At 51.3% G+C, this 18,590-nt stretch overlaps 1 protein-coding gene across 1 annotated transcript in view; it reads left to right on the top strand.

Annotated features, from left to right (window-relative positions):
• The window catches only part of ITGA11 (integrin subunit alpha 11), a 123,756-nt gene that overhangs the window by 58,814 nt on the left and 46,352 nt on the right, over nucleotides 1-18,590 (top strand). The window contains exons 3-7 of the mRNA XM_049613806.1: nucleotides 3,173-3,273; nucleotides 7,655-7,746; nucleotides 10,616-10,730; nucleotides 13,396-13,523; nucleotides 14,545-14,693. Of these exons, the coding sequence (XP_049469763.1) occupies nucleotides 3,173-3,273; nucleotides 7,655-7,746; nucleotides 10,616-10,730; nucleotides 13,396-13,523; nucleotides 14,545-14,693 (585 nt within the window). The remainder of the gene's footprint in view (nucleotides 1-3,172; nucleotides 3,274-7,654; nucleotides 7,747-10,615; nucleotides 10,731-13,395; nucleotides 13,524-14,544; nucleotides 14,694-18,590) is intronic.

The following is an 18,590-nucleotide window of genomic DNA, read 5'->3' as shown; positions in this document are numbered from 1 at the left end:
CCTGTGACCTGCTGGGAGCCAAGGAGCCCCGCACTCAGTGGGGCCACACCTTTCTTCCTTAGGTGGCCATCTCCTGGGTGGGCCTCCTCCCTTGGCAAGGCCCTGCTTCTATAGAGGGCAGCCTCCAGGGAGGGGTCCCACAGGGCTATGGCTGAAGCCTGCTGCCAGTTCCCCCATCCACAGCAGCCCTGCTCCCGGAAGAATGCCGGGTGCCCACAGCCAGTGAGTCACAGCACATGGCCCATGGAAGGGGCCCGATGCTCGCCATGACCTTTGGGGTTTGCTTTGCCGTCTGGTGCCCACACCGGAGAGATTGGTGTCCTGTGTCCTGCCCCCGGAGGCACGACAGGCCCTGAGGCCGCATATGGCTATATAAGGCTGAGGCCACAGGGGATGGTCAGGGCTGCCAGACCCCAGGAGCAATTTGTCTGGTCTCGGCGGTGACACAAACATTTTCCCCGGGCTTGGGCAGTTACCCCCTCGCAGTGAGATTGAATCATATCCTCAAAACCTCAAGCCCGACAGGCCTACGTAATGCCAAGACTCAAGAGTGGTGAAGAGGGCTGACCGAGGCCCTCACTTCACGGCGAGGAAATATTTGGGGCAGCACAGAGAAAGCTGTCCCAGGAGGACTGGTCCCAGGTCTGCCACATTCAAACTGGGGGGGGGGCTGGGTCTGGTCCCTCCTGGGGCTTCAGCTCCTGCATCTGTACTATGGGGACAGTACAGGGGTGGTTAACCCCACGTCACGGCCAAGGAAACCAAGATCTGGACAGTTCAATGACTTCTCAAGGCCACACAGCAAGCTCGGGGCCAAACCAGGAGGAAGACCTGGCTCCTAAAATCTCAGTCCGAAGGGTTTTCCTGTGTTTGGGGGCCCCACCAAGCAGGCCAATGAGGCGTCAAAGTTCTACTGCATAAAATGGGCAGAGTTGCGAGAAGTCTGCTTGTCAGGCTGCTGGGGTGTTTTCTGGAAGACACTTGGAGATGGCTTTTCTAGCAGATGGCCATGGTTTGTCTGATCTAGAACCTGCTGTGCATGGTTCTCCCAGAGGCACCCTACAAGGTGTTCCTCAAAGGCACTCTTTCCAGAAAGCATTCACCACCAGGCAGTGGTCAGGGCTTTCCTCTGGGAAGACTTGGTCACAACATTCCTCTGGATGACTTGGTCACATATTTGTGCTTGAAAACTCGAGCAGCCAGAAAAGCAAGCCTGGAGCCCAAGCTCCACGTACTGATAGCTCCCTCCCTCCCTCCATCCCTCTCTGTCTGCCCCTCCCTCCCCCACTCTCTCTTTGTCTCTCTCTGTCTCTCTCTGTCTCTCTCCTCTCTCCTCTCTCCTCTCTCTCTCTCTCTCTCTCTCTCTCTCTCTCTCTCTCTCTCCACTCCCCTGCCTTGCTGGAAAGAATGGAGCAGCCTTGACCACACAATCGCTCACAGAATTAAGTAGCCAAAAATCACGTCGTCTAGACAAACAGATTTTATGGGTCCAGTTAATTCCTGCTGGTCAAAAATAGGCATGCTTAATAAGCAGATATATTTAGAATCTGTCATTATCTGGTTCCCAGGGGAGAAACTTCAGCTCTTATTTCATAAACTCTAATTTCAAACAGAGCTCAGTTAACCCCCACTTCAGACCTCGTTCTCTTTCCCCAATCGTGGGGAGAAGTGGGCAGGAGCCGGGCAGGGGGGAGGTAATCTGATCCCCGGAAGCCTCTGGAGTCCTGGGGAGCCTGAACCTCTAGGCCTGTCCCCTCTCAGCCAGCGTAAGTCAGAAGACACGATTGCTTCTTTGGGCAGCGTTGCCAGGAGTGGGGAGCTGCTGGGACAGCAGGGGTCCAGAAGCATCTCCTTGTGCCAGTGTCTCATCTACCCCTGGGCCCCGAGCTCCACAGATGTCTATTGCCTGTGCCTCGGGGTCTGGGAGACCTCTAGGGCTGTGTGAGCTGTGGCACATCAGCTGTCCCTGTGAGGGCTTCATTCTTGAGTCACTATTAGCGCTCAGGCCCGAGCAGAGGAGGTGGCTGCTGGCCAAGAACAGGACTGGGGGCCTAGAGGGTTCCAGATGCACCAGAGGTGGGCAGGCGGCACTGACAGGGTGAGCAGGTGAAGGGAAACCACGCCTGCTTTCAGGGCTGTGTCTTATGTCGGCAGTGGGGGTCCGGCTGCCTCCCAGGGCCACTCTGGGCCGCCCCCCATGCTGCTGCTCTCTGGTGAGTTAGAGATGAGGCACGGGGGGGGGGGGCTGTAAGGATAGGGCCTTAGGGCTGTCCAGGGGGACTGCCCCTGGCCTTCAGGGGAGGTGGTGGCAGCTGTGCTGACAGCTCGGAGCCTGGAGCCTGCTTTGGATTCCGTGTCTCCCTCTCTCTCTGCCCCTCCCTTGCTCGCTCTCTCTCGCTCTCTCTCGCTCTCTCTCTCTCTCTCTCAAAAATAAATAAACATTAAAAAAAAAAGAAGATAAAACTTAAAAAAAAAAAAAAACCTGCCAAGACCTCTAAGGTCACAAAGGCATAGGCTCAAGGCAGAGGCCCCAGCTGGGTGGCTGCCCCTGGCCACCCTTTGGCCCCACTGGCTGCCTCACCCACCCTGAGCAAAACGTTAGTGGCTCACGGGGCAGCCATGAATGACCAATATACACCATGCCCCAGCCCCTGGGTCACCAGCTGAAAGACTGTCAGATAAAGTGAGGAATGGGTCGCATTACCTGTGGAAGGTAGCCTTGACAAATGGTCAAGACTCCTTGGCTCCAAAATCGTCATTCCTCTGCCTAATGCCCACCGTTACCACCCTCCCACTATTTGGCAAACTCATAGTCATCTGTTAAGACCCAGCCCCAGCACATCTCCTCCGCGATGTCTGCCCTGACCTCTTCTCCCGAGGATTACCTCCATCTCATTTGTAACGGGGCCCGTGTGGTCTTCGTCTCTGTATCTCTAGATCCTGGCAAGGACCCGGATTAGGTCACAGATCCCATGACGTCATGCTGAATACACAGTGTCCCTCTCCGTGGGAGGCAAAGATCTATGTTGGGGTGTCTGTACGTGGCTGTTCCTCCAGGATTTCCTCTCACCTTCCCCAGCCCATCTCAGCACCGCCCTCCGGGTTCCATCCTTTGCCAGGAAGGAGCACCTTCTCCAGGGTCGGTCTTTACTTGTCTTCTCTTCCTTCCCAGGCTGGTCGTGGGCGCTCCATTGGAAACCAACGGCCACCAGAAGACGGGAGACGTGTACAAGTGTCCGGTGACCCACGGGAACTGTACCAAGCTCAACCTGGGTAACGTGAGCCACTGGTCTCCCCACAGTGAGGCCAACCATCGTCTAGGGCGGGACAATCTTTAAAGCACATCCATGCCCATAGTCACACAGTCACAGCCACCCTGGTACCGCTGCCCCCATTTTACAGACGAGCAAGCTGAGGCCAGAGAGGAAGAAACATTCCCAGAGCCATACAGCTTGTCAGGGGCCGGCTAGGATTCAAAGCAGGGCCCCCGGTGTTGCAGGCCATTCCTCTTTCTGACTCACCCACGGCCCCTCAACACAAGGTTTGCACTCTTAGCAGGGGAAAAACATTTCCTGTCTTCTTTCCGATTTTGCAAGAAGAATAGCCAGCATTCATATATCTTATATAATCTTCACCATGTGGCAGCCACTGCTTTAAGCACTTTTAGGAATTTTGACTCATCTGATCCCCTCGACAACCATACGAGATGGGGGGACCTGCCCAGGGTCACCTAGCTAATAAGCGGCAAGGCCAAGTTTCCACCCCAGGCAGTCCTCAGTAAGCAGCACTGCCTTTCTGAAATGAAGGCTTTGTCCTCGCCGAAGAGCCTTTGTATGATTCGTGTGTGTATCCATACATGTGCATCCGTTAAAACACACACACTGATCCTGTAAAGCACGTCCACCTTGTCCTAAATGTTGGACAGTGGCCGGGCCATCACATTGCTTTCAGAAGGGAGCAAAAATTCCATTTGGGCTGAGAAGCTGTATTTCCAACCCTCCCATAAAGGACTGGCCTTTCCCAGGGCCAGGCCCCTTGGTCTTCCTGACTTCTAGAGAGGCGGCCTCTGCCCTACACGGCAGGGTGGGGCTCGCTGGGGAGGTGAAGGGAGGCAGTGTGGGCCTGGTGGGGGAGACGGCAGAGCTTCAAGAGATAAGCAGATGGATGAGAAGGTCTGCATCAAAGAGAAAGCCCCAGAACCCAGATCCCCAGGGTGGCCAGCTGGTCCCATCACACGGTGCTGGAAGCTCCCGCTGTCCACATCTGCCTCAGCGCCGTGGGTGGGAAGTTCAAACCCCAGCACAGCCGGGGCCCAGACTTCAGTGAGGAAATAAGCTGGGGGAAGCAAGAGCCTGGCTGGTGGCTCGCAGAACCCAGTCATCACCACCCTGAAGGCACAGGCTTCCCAAACAAGCCAAGCTGGGTTCCTTCTTCCACTTGGACAGTTTCGTCACATCGTGTCCACAGGGAGCACACGTGCTCTCTCTGAGCCTCTGTTTGCTCATGTGTAAGGTGAGGTCCCCCTTTTCTGAGCACATTTTATGCCCCAAGCACCTTGCTAGTTTCTGGGGATACAGCAGGGAACAAGAAGCCAAGATCTCTGCTGGGAGGGAACAATAAGCAAGCAGACAAACGGGAAAGCAGTAACAATAGATAGGGATATGCTTATAGGTAGTGATGAATGCTGTGTGATAACCCAGGGTGCTGTGATAAGAGAGGCTGGGTGGGGAGGGGGTTCTACCTTATAGCAAGGCGGTCAGGGGAGACCTCTTTAAGCAGTAACATTTGAGCAAAGGTCTGATGACGAGGAGTCAGGTGGAGCCAGAGCATCCCAGGCAGTAAGAGAACCAGTGCAAAGGCCCTGGGGTGGGAATGAGCTTACTCCGTTGGAAGACAGAAAGAGGGGCCAAGTATCTGGGGCAGAGGGAGGGAGGATGGGAGTGGGAGGGATGAGCACTGGGCTCAGGGCTGGGGCCACCGAGAGGGGCTCCTGGTCCAGGTGGAGACACAGACACGTGAACCCATCAACCCATTGCTTAGTTTTCTCCACTGCTCTGGCTTCCACTGTGGATCCTATTTCCCTCCAAGGGAGGAGGAACCCCTCTGGCAGTGGGAGACATGAAGCCATCAGACCCTGGAAAACATTCCTGAACTTGGGCCTAAGCTGGGAGGTGGTGGGCAGCAAAGTGAGTCAGGGCGGAGGAAAAGTACTGATCAGGAAGCCCTGCGTTTGAGGAGTGTTCCTTTTCCTTTCACTGAAGAGAAAGTGCACAGCGGGAAGACCATCTGTCAGCTTATCCCCCCAGTGGAAAACGCTAGGCTGGGAAACCTGAGTCCTGGGTTTTCCTACGGCCTTTCCAGGCTATGAGCCTCACCAAGCCAGGAATGTTCTTTCTTCTCTCTCCAGGGAAGGCTAAGCGGGTGGCAGACATTCACAACTCGGTATGAAAAAGCCGATCACTGGCACTTTCTTCCCGACGGCTGGATGAAGTCGGGGTTTTAATGAAGGGCAGAGGCTCAGGCAGAGGAGGTGATTCTGGAAGGCAGATTCTGTGTGAGGCGGGGCTTGTGCCCCAGGGTCCTCAGACAACCCCACTGAGAAAGACGTTAACCTCTCCTGTTCACAGAGGGGCAGACCAAACCCCAAGAGAGGGTAGTGGCTGCCCCAAGTCCTTGAGGCCCATACGCAGCAAAAGCAGGACTTAAGCCCAAGTCTTCCTTAATTCCAACACAAGGGTCTTCCTTACTAATCTCACCTGCTTCCGGGCGGGCAGTCTCACCTCCATCTCTGGGACCAGGAGGAAGGAGACGGCATGGGGAGGTGAGCTGAGGGCGTGCCTCTGACACAAGTGCAGTGCAGAACTCCCCAAGCCACTGAGGGGTGGAGGTCGCCCAGCCAGGGCTTGGAGCTTCCTCTCCGGATTTCTCACGACCCCCCCACTGCCGCCACAGCCCTGCCATGAGACGGGGAGCTCAGGATATAACGGTGCGCAGCCTGGGTTTGAGTCCCCACTCTTCTCATTGAGCAGCAAGTGACCTTCTAGAAGTCACTGACCCCTCTCCGCATCTCAATCTCCTCTTCTGTTGAATGGAAATGTTGACTTCGGGGCGTCCCAGGACCGAGAGGCAGTCCTGGGAGGGCACGTGTGGATGGTACTTTGTAAATGAGAGGCATTATAAAAACACAGTGTTATGACTACTCTTTTTCTCTCTGGCCTCTACGGACAGACAAAACAAAACAATCCCAGTCACTCGTAACACAGCCAAGAGGGGCTGGATTTCAAAAGGAGCCTCACTGGGGCGCCTGGGTGGCGCAGTCGGTTAAGCGTCCGACTTCAGCCAGGTCACGATCTTGCGGTCCGTGAGTTCGAGCCCCGCGTCAGGCTCTGGGCTGATGGCTCGGAGCCTGGAGCCTGTTTCCGATTCTGTGTCTCCCTCTCTCTCTGACCCTCCCCCGTTCATGCTCTGTCTCTCTCTGTCCCAAAAATAAATAAAAAACGTTGAAAAAAAAAAAAATAAAAAAAAAAAAAAAAAGGAGCCTCACTACAAACTGAGGGAACCCAAAGAGAAAACAACAACAAACACAACGGCCCCCAGCCCCCAGCCTCAAGCGCAGTCAGGCCTGGCCTCTCCTAATGCCCGGCCCCAGGCCCTGCTAGCTTGTGCCCCCTTCATACTTCCAGTCACCAATGAAGCTAATTTAGCAAACCGTTCTGGGCGGAGGCCATCCATGTCCTTGGAGGTCAGCAGGGACGATATCTCGCTGCTCCTCACACTACATGAAGATTGACCTGCTCTGGGTTTAATGCAATGCCCAGCTCGCTTTCCCCTGACCTCTACCCCCCCACACCCCATGCCCCTACACATGCGTAAACACACACACACACACACACACACACACACACACACACGTCCCAGCACACATGTGGGGAATTCAAGCTTGCTTCCTTCCCCTCAGTGGCCTGCAAACTTATTTAGTACAACCTTAACAGAATTTTGTTGAGCAGTTCTGTTCTGCCACAACCCTCTCCCGACACTCAGTTGGCCGATGACCCTGCCTACTGAGCTCTCTTGGTGGCCAACCACAGAATGACATTCCCGCTACCCACGAGAGAATCGGCTGTCCTGTGTCAGTTTACCTGGTGAGCAGAGAAGCAGAGTCACAAGTAGGACACGGACTGCCAAGTTTTGATGGCAGACTGGCTTGCGGGCAGATGTGGAGGGGACACTGCAGAGAGGAAGCCAGCCTCAGTCGGGTGCTCTGGGAAGTGAAGGACGGAGGACGTGGGGAATGCTAGCGACCACTCAGATGTCTGGAGGAGGAAAAAGGCTGGATGGGGCAACGGAAAGTTCTGCCGTGTGCAGACTGTGTGACCTTGGGCAGGTTGCTTGGCCTCTCTGAGACTCAGTTTGCTCATCTCTCAGGGAATTGTGAAGAAGTAATCAGACCAGGTCTAGGCAAGGCCTTCGTAAACCGTGAAGGGCTGCATGGACGTGCAGGCGAGCGAGGGCTCTAGAGGGGCAGGGGGAATTGGGGAGGACTCTGCCCGGCCCTGACCCTGCCACAAACACGTCTGGTGGCTGACGGCAGTGGCAGGCTCTGGGGCCAGGGTGGGGGTGGGGCTGCAGGCTAAGCTCCTCCCTCCCACCCCAGGAAGGGTCACTCTCTCCAATGTGTCTGAGCGGAAGGACAACATGCGTCTCGGCCTGAGCCTGGCCACCAACCCCAAGGACAACAGCTTCCTGGTAAGAGCCACCCACTCCACCCTCTCTCCAAGCCCCAGCCCCTCCTGCCCCCCCACCAGACCCCTTGGTTGGGGCCAGGAGAGGCAGGGGGTGAGGGGGCTCCTCTGAGGCGCAGCCCAAATCTGTGCTCCAGGTTCAATCAGAGAAACACCACACACCCTAAGAAGACTCTGGAGGGAAGCCATAAGTAGAAAACACAGATTTACTACAACTGAGGGAAGAAACACAGAGTGACGGCCACCCGGAGTTAAATGGGAAGGCTTTCTTGAGGAGGTTTTCAATTTGCTTTTAAAGACCAGGCAATGGGGGCACCACGGTGGCTCAGTCGGTTGAATGTCTGACTTTGGCTCAGGTCATGATCTCACAGTTCGTGAGTTCAAGCCCCGCGTCGGGCTCTGTGCTGACAGCTCGGAGCCTGGAGCCTGCTTCAGATTCTGTGTCTCCCTCTCTCTCTGCCCCTCCCCTGCTTGCACTCTGTCTCTCTGTCTCTTGCTCTCTCTCTCTCTCTCTCAAAATAAATAAACATTTAAAAAATAGATAAAGAAGAGACAATGGTCTTAGCAAGGAAGAAAGCAGAGGGGGTGCATGCACTGGAGTGCTGGGGACATTTCTTCATTTAAATTATAATTTTTTGAGCACTTACGATGTGCTGAGCACATGCCGGGCACTGGGGAGTCAGCAGTCAACAGAGCTCGTGCCCTGCTGGGACCTAATGCTGGTCGGGGAGAGCTGATAAGCCAGTGAGTAGTGTAAACGTGATGCTGGGGCAGAAGCAGCTGCTCTCAGGTCTCTGCACCCTGCCCACGCGAGTGCATGCGCACTTTACACGCCGTCAGCAAGTGTGGGTGTAGGTATCATGGTGGGCACTGCCTACTTCCTGCCACCACAAGCTGGATGATGCTGGGGATTCAAAACAGGATCCTGCTGGGACTGATAGTTCTAGAAATGGCTGCAAGAGAGGATTTCAGAGAAAAATTACCCAGAAAAACCAATAAAATGATCCACTCATTTTAAGATAGGAGGGCTTGTGTCACTCTTCGTTCTTGTCCAAGGCTGTCCTTGGACAGACGGACAGATGAAACGTCCAGGGTGTGGATCACCAAACACCAGGACAACGAGATGACTGGGATGCCCAGGGGCTTAAGGAGAGCACAGTAGCCCTGCCAGGGAAAGCCCCGAGATGTCTCGGTGTATGGCTGGCCCCACAGCCTTTCACCATCCCAGCCAAGGGCAAATAAGACCCTGGGTCCTGTCCACACACAGACCTGTCAGGGGCTTTGTTGCTACTCCCTTTTCTTTCTGAGGCTCCTTGTCATGCTCCTACCAAGTTGATTTCACCTACTTCACAAGGTGGGATGAAAGCAAGCCCAAGAAGGATGGTGTGATACACCCTCTGGGGCTTCTGTGCATTGGTTAAGTCCCTGTGCATTGGTTAAGAAACCTTTTATAAAATGTTTATTTATTTATTTTGAGAGATAAAGAGAGTGTGGGCAGGGGGAGGGGCAGAGAGAAAAGGAGAGAGAGAATCTCAAGCAGATTCCACACTGTCTGTGCAGAGCCCGATGCGGGGCTCAGTCTCACGAACCATAAGATCATGACCTGAGCCAAAATCAAGAGTTGGATGCTTAACCAACTGAGCCACCCAGGCACCCATAAATAGCAACTTTTGTTCACTCATTCACTCATTTATTCATCCATTCACACTTCACTCATCAGTCCATCCCCCAACCAATTGTTTGTCTCTCTATTCATCTATTTATCCACCCATTCATTCATCCTTCCATCCATCCCTTCCTACACCCATCCATCATCTATCCACCCATTCATCCATCCATCATTTATCTACCTATCCATCCATCCATCATCCATCTATCTGATATCCATCATCCATCCACCCAGCCATCCTTCCATCCATCCATCTATCCATCCATCCGTCCTTCATCCACTCACCCATCCATCCATTACCTACCCATTTGTCCATGATGCATCTACCCACCATCCATAATCTATCCACTATTCCTCCATCCATCATCCATTCATCCATCCATCCATCATCTATCCACCCATCCATCTATCCCTCTAGCCATAATCTATCACCCACCCTCCTATTCTTTATTCTCCCCATACTTCCAGAAATAATTTACTGCAGCTTCAACAGAGGACACAGATAAAACTAAACCTTTAAAATCTGAGTACGAAAAGAAAGTTAATCAAAGAAAGAGGTTAGAAATGGAATATTTATTTTTCCAAACCAAAGGAAATTACAGCACAAACTTTAGTCCTGCGTTTCCTGGCACAGTACAAAAATGGAGACATGGAGCTGGGCTTTCATTTTTAATGACCCTGACTCTGAGGACTTATCAGTCTTTAAATCAGGAGCTGACATCAATATTTTGGGTAGCAAATTTCAGGGAAAAAAGCAGAAACATTCTTTTTTCTTTCCCCGCGAAGAGGCATGAGCATGTTATTGGGACCTGGAAGTCTTTTCAGTAAGGACGTTCAGGTGACCTCTTCAGAGAGGCTCTTCTAGTGACCTAGTGATCTAGTGATCATCCCATGGATGATCCTGTGTGGTGGGTGGGGTGGGCAGGTAGGGTAGAGTCATAACTCTAGATGATGGAGTCGAGAATGGGACCCTTGAAAATACAACAAAGGAGGATTCCAAAATTAGTTTTTCTCTATTCCACCCGAAACCAAGGGAACTAGAACACATTATGGCAAGAAAGAATTCAGTTAGACTCCAAGAAGACTCTCTAAGTCCTGGGAGTACCAATAGTCAGGTCATGGAGGTTGGGCTGGGCCAAAGGCTATTGGGCCTGGACCCTCCCAGAGACCCCTACTGACTGGGGGTCTGGACTGTGTTTCACAGGCCTGCAGCCCCCTCTGGTCTCACGAGTGTGGGAGTTCCTACTACACCACAGGGATGTGTTCGCGAGTCAACTCCAACTTCAGGTTCGCCAAGACGGTGGCCCCGGCTCTCCAAAGTAAGTAGCTTCAAATCTGTAGATCCATGCAGGGTGGCTGACAGTCACGGGAGGCTCTGAGTTCCGATCACCACCACAAAGCCGCACCGGGACTCTAGCCCCGCCCTGATCCAGAACCTGCTTAGCTCCACCCTTCTCCAGAACCTGTGGCTAGCCCTGCCCTGATGCAGAACCTGCGGGTTACCCAGAGTGATGGCAGGTGGCAAGTGAGCCGAGGTTATGAAGACAATCCTGGCAACTAGAGAGGCTCACTGCAAACCCACTGTGAGTGGGGGAGGGGATGCTGGGCCAGCTATGTATAGCAGGCAAGCTGTGCACAGCACAACTTTGGGGACGTTGTTCACTTAGACTACAATGTGAATGGTGCCCTCTGATGTTGTGCAATGCAGTTGCCTGTAGGTGGAAGGCCAAGGAAAACAGAATTATCCCTGGTAACAATCCCCTCTAACTGGTGTTCCTGGATATCAGGAGGCTCCACCCCGCTTGCCCAGAGCCTCATGGAACACAAAACCTCCCACTCGCTCCCCACCCGCCGAGAAAATCTGGGGAAAAATATTCAGACCTTGTCTCCGGCAAGCCCAAACTACTTGGCTCCGAGCCTCACTGTTTCCTCTGAGCTGAATACCATCACCCAAGCAGCTGCTAACCGTTTTATTGAGGGTGAGGGGATTAGCACCTCTGGCTAACAGCAGCCTCCCTGTAAACAACACGGCCCAATCAGAGATGGAAGGATGATGCATGGGGTGGGTGGGGGTGGGTGGGGAGGGAGCATCAGCCAGCAGGGGCTGGAAAGTGGTTCTTTTAAGGGAAAGGAGGAGGTGTTGATTCTATGCTCCCAGAGTGGCCAAGGGAAAGGAGGTGCTGTGGCTGGGGAGGAGGCCCAAGGTCAGTCACATGAGCTGTGAACAGGGAACCTCACCCCAGGCCAACATATGACCATCCAGGCCTCCGGAAGCTCCTCTGATGGAGGCCTGCTCATCTGGCTGGGAGTTTATCAAGCACAGGTCCCAGGGCACCCCTTTTGGAGGCTGTAACTCAGTATATCTGGGACAAGCCCCAGGGTGTGTGTATGTGTGAGTGTGAGTGTGTGTGTGTGTGTGTGTGTGTGTGTGTGTGTTCACCGGAGTGTTCAGCCCTGTTTAGGAGCCATAGATGTAAAGCAAAGTTCTTCTCAAGATGATTCAAAAGAAAAATGTGAAATTGCAAGAAAGAAATCAGCAGTAATAAATGCATTCTAATAATGAAGATGCCTTAAAAAGCAAGAGAAACCTGGCTCCTACCGCTAGATTAGGAACTCCCCCTAATTAAGGAATTGCTGTCGTGGTCGCTGCTGTGGCCACTGGCACCGCACAGCTGCTTGGTCCACAGGCGTGGAGCTAAACCAGCCTGGAAAAGGACAAAGCTATCTGGTGCTGTCCGCCCAGAAGTATTGGGCCATCACACGTTGCACACGGCGTGCAGGTGGGGACAAGAACGTCTACACGACTCTAAAGCAGAGGTGATTGTGAGCCTCCCAGTCACCCAAACGCTTCTAAAATGCCCTCCCAGACACAAAGCCTGCACCTTCTTGTCTCTGGTGGGCACTGACTTCATCAGAGCGCACCTTCACGATACAGGAGTTACTGGAATCGTTAACACACAAAAGGCTTCTGCCATATTGCTATAAAGTAGATTTTACAACAGTGTGAAAATTCTCCAGTAAAAGTCAACAGATACCCAGTATTTCCACATGATATCATGTCGTGTAGTGTATATCACATCACATCGGGACAACTAATTGCAAAGTAACCCCAACTGTTGACAAAGAGGACGAAGTTATTCAGATTTTAAAAGAAGGTTTTTGCATTTGTTACGGTACCAACGTTTCTTTGTCGGTTTTTATTGTTCGTTGTAACGCGATGTTAATATTACGACAATATAGAGAAACCTTTATGCTCAGAGCAGAGATAAATGCACAAATGCTTGACCCGATGATGTCATTGTCACGTTCACAGAGTAGTTTGCTTTAAAACGTAGGGGAAAAAAATGAAAAGAGGGTCAGTTAAGATTCCTTGAGCACTGACTTTGCGCTCAGTTCTGTAGAAGCCTCGTCTCCTTGATTCCTCAGGACGACCCTCTCCTATCGTCACACCTGTTTTACAGCAGAGAACTGACCCTGAGAGGTTAGGTTACTTGCCCAAGGTCACACAGCTAGTGCTCAGCCAAGCCAGGAGTCACACAGTCTGAAGCGGGATCCCACAGTCTTAGCCGGCACACCATAAAAAGTGAAACTCATTCATTTGGACTAAATGTGGTAAGTGCAGCCTGCCATTGCAGTAAAACAAATGACAGGGAGCTACTGATCCGGGCAGGATGGCTGCCTCAGAAACATTAACCCAGCCGGTGGCAGGTTAGTCCCTGATGAAGAGCGGAGGCAATCAGGCTGAATTTAAGCTTGGTCCGAACAGCCAGCACAGAGTGGTTGAGCTGAGCCAGGAGTTCCTGGGCTCATCATTCATGTCGCCCAAATCAGCCACTAGCCCAAGGACAGCTCCCCAGGTAAGGGAATTATATATACATGACAGGGGCCTTCTTCTGTTGTCCTTTGGGCACTCGCCTGGAGGATCAGAGACTGAAAGCAGACGCTGACTCACTGGGCAGCCATGACCGTGTCCCCACTTCCCAGGGTGCCAGACCTACATGGACATCGTCATTGTCCTGGATGGCTCCAACAGCATCTACCCCTGGGTGGAGGTTCAGCACTTCCTCATCAACATCCTGAAGAAGTTTTACATCGGCCCTGGGCAGATCCAGGTGAGAATCTCTGGGACTCTCTCCTCCTCTGAATAGGGCTCCCCGAACCTATGGAAGACGCCACCCTGGGTGAGGGAGGAGCGCATCCTTGCATGTGCTGGCAAGGTGTAGGTGCAAGGGTCAGTGCCAGGCCCTGAGCCCAGGACACCCAACTCTGCTGGGCACATCCGGGGACAGTTTGGGGGAGGCCCCACTTCACTGGTCAAACCTATCTTCCGGGAGAGATGCCACCTATTAAGAAAGACTTTAGCCAGGTAACCAGGTAGAGTGAAGGTAGGAAAGGTCACGTAGAACCCTGCCAAGTGAGGCACAGGGGAGGATTAGACACACTGATCTTGAGAGAAGACTCAGGGAGAGGTCATAGCCAAGTGAGGGTTGACATATAGGAGGGACAAGGTGGCAGATTTCAAGTCAATCTAAGAAATTACTCCGTAGCAACTACAGCTGTTAAAAAGGGGAGTGAGTTTCCTCATGACTGGAAGATCATCTTTAGGATATGGTGGGTGCATGTCCATCATTAGAAAGGCACCAGATAAACTCGGGCCCCATCCAACAGGAAGGCTTTCTCATTCTAATCCCCCTGTAAGTCTTTTAAGGTTTTTTGTTTACTTCGAGGCTATGAATACTGTCTATATCTTATCAGCCTTGGGGATAAAAGAATCTCTTCTCTTCTAAGTTTTGAGGAAACTTAGTTCCAGCATTCAGTGAAGAATGCCACAACGCTCCAGCCACGTGGCTGCTAATATTTTAGGCTTCAATTCTGCGCTCCAGCAAGAAACAGAATCTGTTGGGCCTTTCTTTAAATCACAGCCTCCCCTCTCGAGAGGCACCTTCCACCTGTGTCACCAAGCCATCCATTCATTCCCAGAGCTTTCCCGAACTGCTGCTCTTCCCAGGTACTCTCCAGCCTTCCTCATTTTCGAACAGTCACAGACAGAGAGACGACTCTGGGGAGCCTCACCTCCAAAGGTCCAGCTCTCAGGGACCAAGATGTTCTGTCGTCCTCTCCCCTGCCTTGCAGGTTGGGGTTGTCCAGTACGGAGAAGATGTGGTGCATGAATTTCACCTCAATGACTACAGGTCTGTAAGAGATGTGGTAGAAGCCGCCAGCCACATTGAGCAGAGAGGAGGAACAGAGACCCGGACAGCATTTGGCATCGAATTTGCTCGGTAAAAAAAAAAGATCCTAGTCAAATAGAAGTAATAATAATCTACTTAAATCTCAGATAACTGTGCTAGTTACATACTGCTGTATAACAATCCTCTACAAAATTCCCTACCTTGAGACAATAATTTATTAACCCCTCAAACCTCTGGGGGTTGGCTGGGCTCAGCTGGTCAATTCTCTCTTGGCATCTCTCCTGGGGTGGTAGTCTGGTATGTCAGCTGGGGCTGTTGTCATCTGAGGAGCTGACTGGACTGGACTTCCAAAATGGCGCACCCATGTGGCTGGCAGTTGCTCTGGGCTGTTGGCTGGGAGCTCGGTGTGGGCTGGCGACCTGAGCACACACACGTGGCCATGTGGCTCCGAGAGGGAGTGTCCCAAGAGAGCTTTCCAGCGGGCCCACACAGGAACTCTGAGATTGCCTATGACCTAGCCCCCAAAGTCCCGGCTATAACTTCTGTCGTATTCTACTGATAGAGTGAGCCATTAAGGCCAGCCCAGATTCTAGGGGAAGAGCATTTGACTCTGCCCCTTGATGGAGGAATGGAGAGGTTACATCACAGAAGAACGTTTGGGATGGGAGGTATTGTTGCAAACGACTATGGAAAATGGGCTGTGCTGCAGAGACCCTATAAAAAGTTTGTAGGTTCCATGAGGGCAGAATCTTCCTGTGGAGTATCTGTCATCAATGTAGTATGAGGAACACGGGTAAGTCTAACTTCTGAGGTTGTGGAGTAACGAGGCTGCCTCCTTAAAAATCACACCTGAACTCACTCACAATGATAATGAAGGTTACCTCTAGAAGATGCCCTCACAGATGGCTTTGTGCTGGCTCCAGTGAGACTGCCATTACGCAAAACGTTGTGCTCACCCCCACTGAAATCGGTGAGTGATTTTAGAAGCAATTCCCCAAGATCTTTCAAGCTGAGGCCTAAACTCCTAAGGCATATAGATTATAAATGTATACATTTTACACCTATGGACATGAATTCCACTATGGCCATTGAGACCACAGGCTCATTCTCTGGTAGTCCCACCTCACATAGGATTAGCTGATGTGTTTAACAGAATTCCACAGTGTGAGAGCTACTTAGGAGTTAGGAGCTACTTAGGAGATTTCAGGTGGTCAAACAATTACATTTTTTTCCAACCTTACGATTCTTTATAATTAAGTTACGGCTCCACTAATCAACTTCTGTTTGCTGATAAAACTCGCTCAAACTTTTTCCTAAAGGAACTTCCTCTGTGTAAAGATGGCTTTTACCCATCCTCACAAGGAATGGGCCATTTTGCTGTTTTGCTGTCACTGGGATGAGTCCCTGGGGCCCCCATCAGGCCCTTGTGAAATTGCTGGGGCAACAGAGGAAGCCCATGCCCACTGAGCTATTGCTTCCTCAGCGTGAACTAAGTGACTTATACAGGGGTGTAGCCGACCACCCCCAGAACGATTATGAGTACGCAATCCGGCAAGTCGTTTGAATCCAGTCGTGACTCATGAGCACCACTGGGCTATGCAGTCTGCACCTCAAATGAGGTTTGAAATATGATCTTCTCAGCCTGCCAAGTCCCAAGTTACAGGGGGTGTGTTTTAAGGGAAAATGCTCTCCTTGCTTATTCACGATGCATTTTTTCTGGGCACCTGAAAAAGTAAAAAGATCCAGGCCATGGACTTGAGGGGTTATCAAAGCTGGTAATCTGTGGCTCCTGGACCAATAGGGAAACTCTGAAAAGCATCAGTCTAACTCAGTAAGGATGAGAGGGTAGGATCCAAGGAAGGATTGCCAAGAGGGGCTGGCATTTGGCTTGTCCCAGGAAGACCCCAGGATTCAATCAGGAGAGGTGAAAAGGAGACATTCCTCCTGACTAAGGGTAGAAGAGGGGGAAACTCAAGGAATCCTTATGTTTAGAGCCTTTTGAGCATGGTGTGAGGTTCGTGTTGGGGCAGGGGGTATTGAAGCCAGATTGTGAGGATGATAATGTCGTAGCTAGAACAACCATGACTGGCCACGGAAGGGTCTTAGGCTTGAGAGTGTTTTCATCAGATATGCACATAAAGGTGAATCTAATAGTCATGTATGGCTTGGGGGCCATGGGGATAATGATGTCATTCCAACTGAGCTCACTCAACACTTTTTATTGAGGGGAGCAAGCAGGAAGAAGGGCTTGGAAGGACAGAAGGACAAAAGGGCCAGATTACGATGGGCTGGTGGGCCATTCTCAGGACCCCAGAGACATGGGAGCCAGTGAAGATTTTGAGCAGAAAGGAGACATGATATGGCCTACTTTTCCATAGATCATTCTGGCTTCCAGGTTCACAGAAACTGTTGTAAGTATAAGTCTCTCACTGTTCTTAAGGAACTTATAATCTGATTTACAAAGGAATAAATCCGAGGATTTTTACTCAGTAGAAAATCACAATTTTAAATCTGATGAATCATGTCAATATTTACCCCATTACAAATGCATACAGATATTCACACAATTCTATATGAAAATATGAACCTAAAATTTTTCTTGACTCCATATATAATAAAACCTGTTTTTCCCCTGCCATACTTTTTTATATGGAGTTTCATGCCTCAGCCTGATCCTTCAATGAGTTTATGGAAACATCTAGAATATCTTTTGATGAACTAGCAGAGTTCTTGCTCCACTGGGTGAGGCTTAAGCTCAAAAGTCGCTGTAGTCATGTCAATTGTGCCTCTGGCCTCCTTCAGTTCATGGCTCATATTAAAATACGAGGTGTTTTTTTTTTTTCTTTAAATGTTTACTTATTTTTGAGAGAGGGGGGTGGGATGGGCAGAGAGAGAGGAGGGCAGAGGATCTGAAGTGGGCTCTGAGCTGACAGCAGGGAGCCCGAGGTGGGGCTCGAACTCACGAACCGTGAGATCATGACCTGAGCCAAAGTCGGATGCTTAACCGACTGAGCCACCCAGGTGCCCCCAAGGGTTTTTTGTTTTTTTTTTTAAGTCAGTATATCCACAACATCATAGAGCTGAGAGAATGGCAGATGGTCTGTTTCTCTTCACTGGGAGCTTTGAAGATGCTCTGAACTAACTTATTCCAGGTTTTGTGAATTCGTCAACATCTAAACCATGCATGTCAAGCTCATCAGCTTCCGTGTAACAAGAGATTCGTGTGGTACGGAGCTTGAACCTAGCATTGCAGAGCTTAACTCCACGGGTCAGACCCCAGGGGCGTCAACATAGAATCTAAGGGAAGCATCTGGTTTTAGATCCTTATTGGAAAATTCTACCTGCTGGGCCAGATTTTTGGTTCAGACCATGTCTGTCCTACTCAGAACCTCACGATCTAAAGGAGGGTTGTCCACAGAAGCACCAAGAGCCAGAATGGTTCCACAGCCAGTTTTCATGCTTCTGAAATGGGTTGCTAGCTGTAAGAGCCTCTCTGCAGCATCATGGGTCAGCGTGCCAGGCCCCTTGCCCTCGGCTGGATTGCCCGAGAGGCAGGCCAAGCACCTGCTCCAGGCACAAAACAAAGTCAAAAAGCAAGAGAGAGGAATATTTGTCATGGAATTTGATATTTAATCGTTCCCAAAATGGAATCAAAGTAGTCCTCGTGGGGAAAAGCAGAACTTTGTCGGATGTCATTATGTGTATTTTATGGATTAGTGTTGTTTGGGTGTTGAATTACTCTGGCCTGTCACCTTTTCAGTATGTAGGGAAGTGGTTCTCAACCCCGGTATTCATTCTTTTGAAAAATACTGATGGGGCACCGGGGCGGCTCAGTTGGTTAAGCATCTGACTTCAGCTCAGGTCATGATCTTGTGCTTTGAGGGTTCAAGTCCTGTGTCAGGCTCTTTGCTGACAGCTCAGAGCCTGGAGCCTGCTTCGGATTCTGTGTCTCCCTCTCTTTCTGTCCCTCCTGTGTTCAATCACTCT

Source organism: Panthera uncia, assembly GCF_023721935.1.
Source record: "Panthera uncia isolate 11264 chromosome B3 unlocalized genomic scaffold, Puncia_PCG_1.0 HiC_scaffold_1, whole genome shotgun sequence".
NCBI lineage: Eukaryota > Metazoa > Chordata > Mammalia > Carnivora > Felidae > Panthera > Panthera uncia.
The sequence above is the reverse complement of the archived record's forward strand: the minus strand, read 5'-3'. Positions and strand labels throughout refer to the sequence as shown.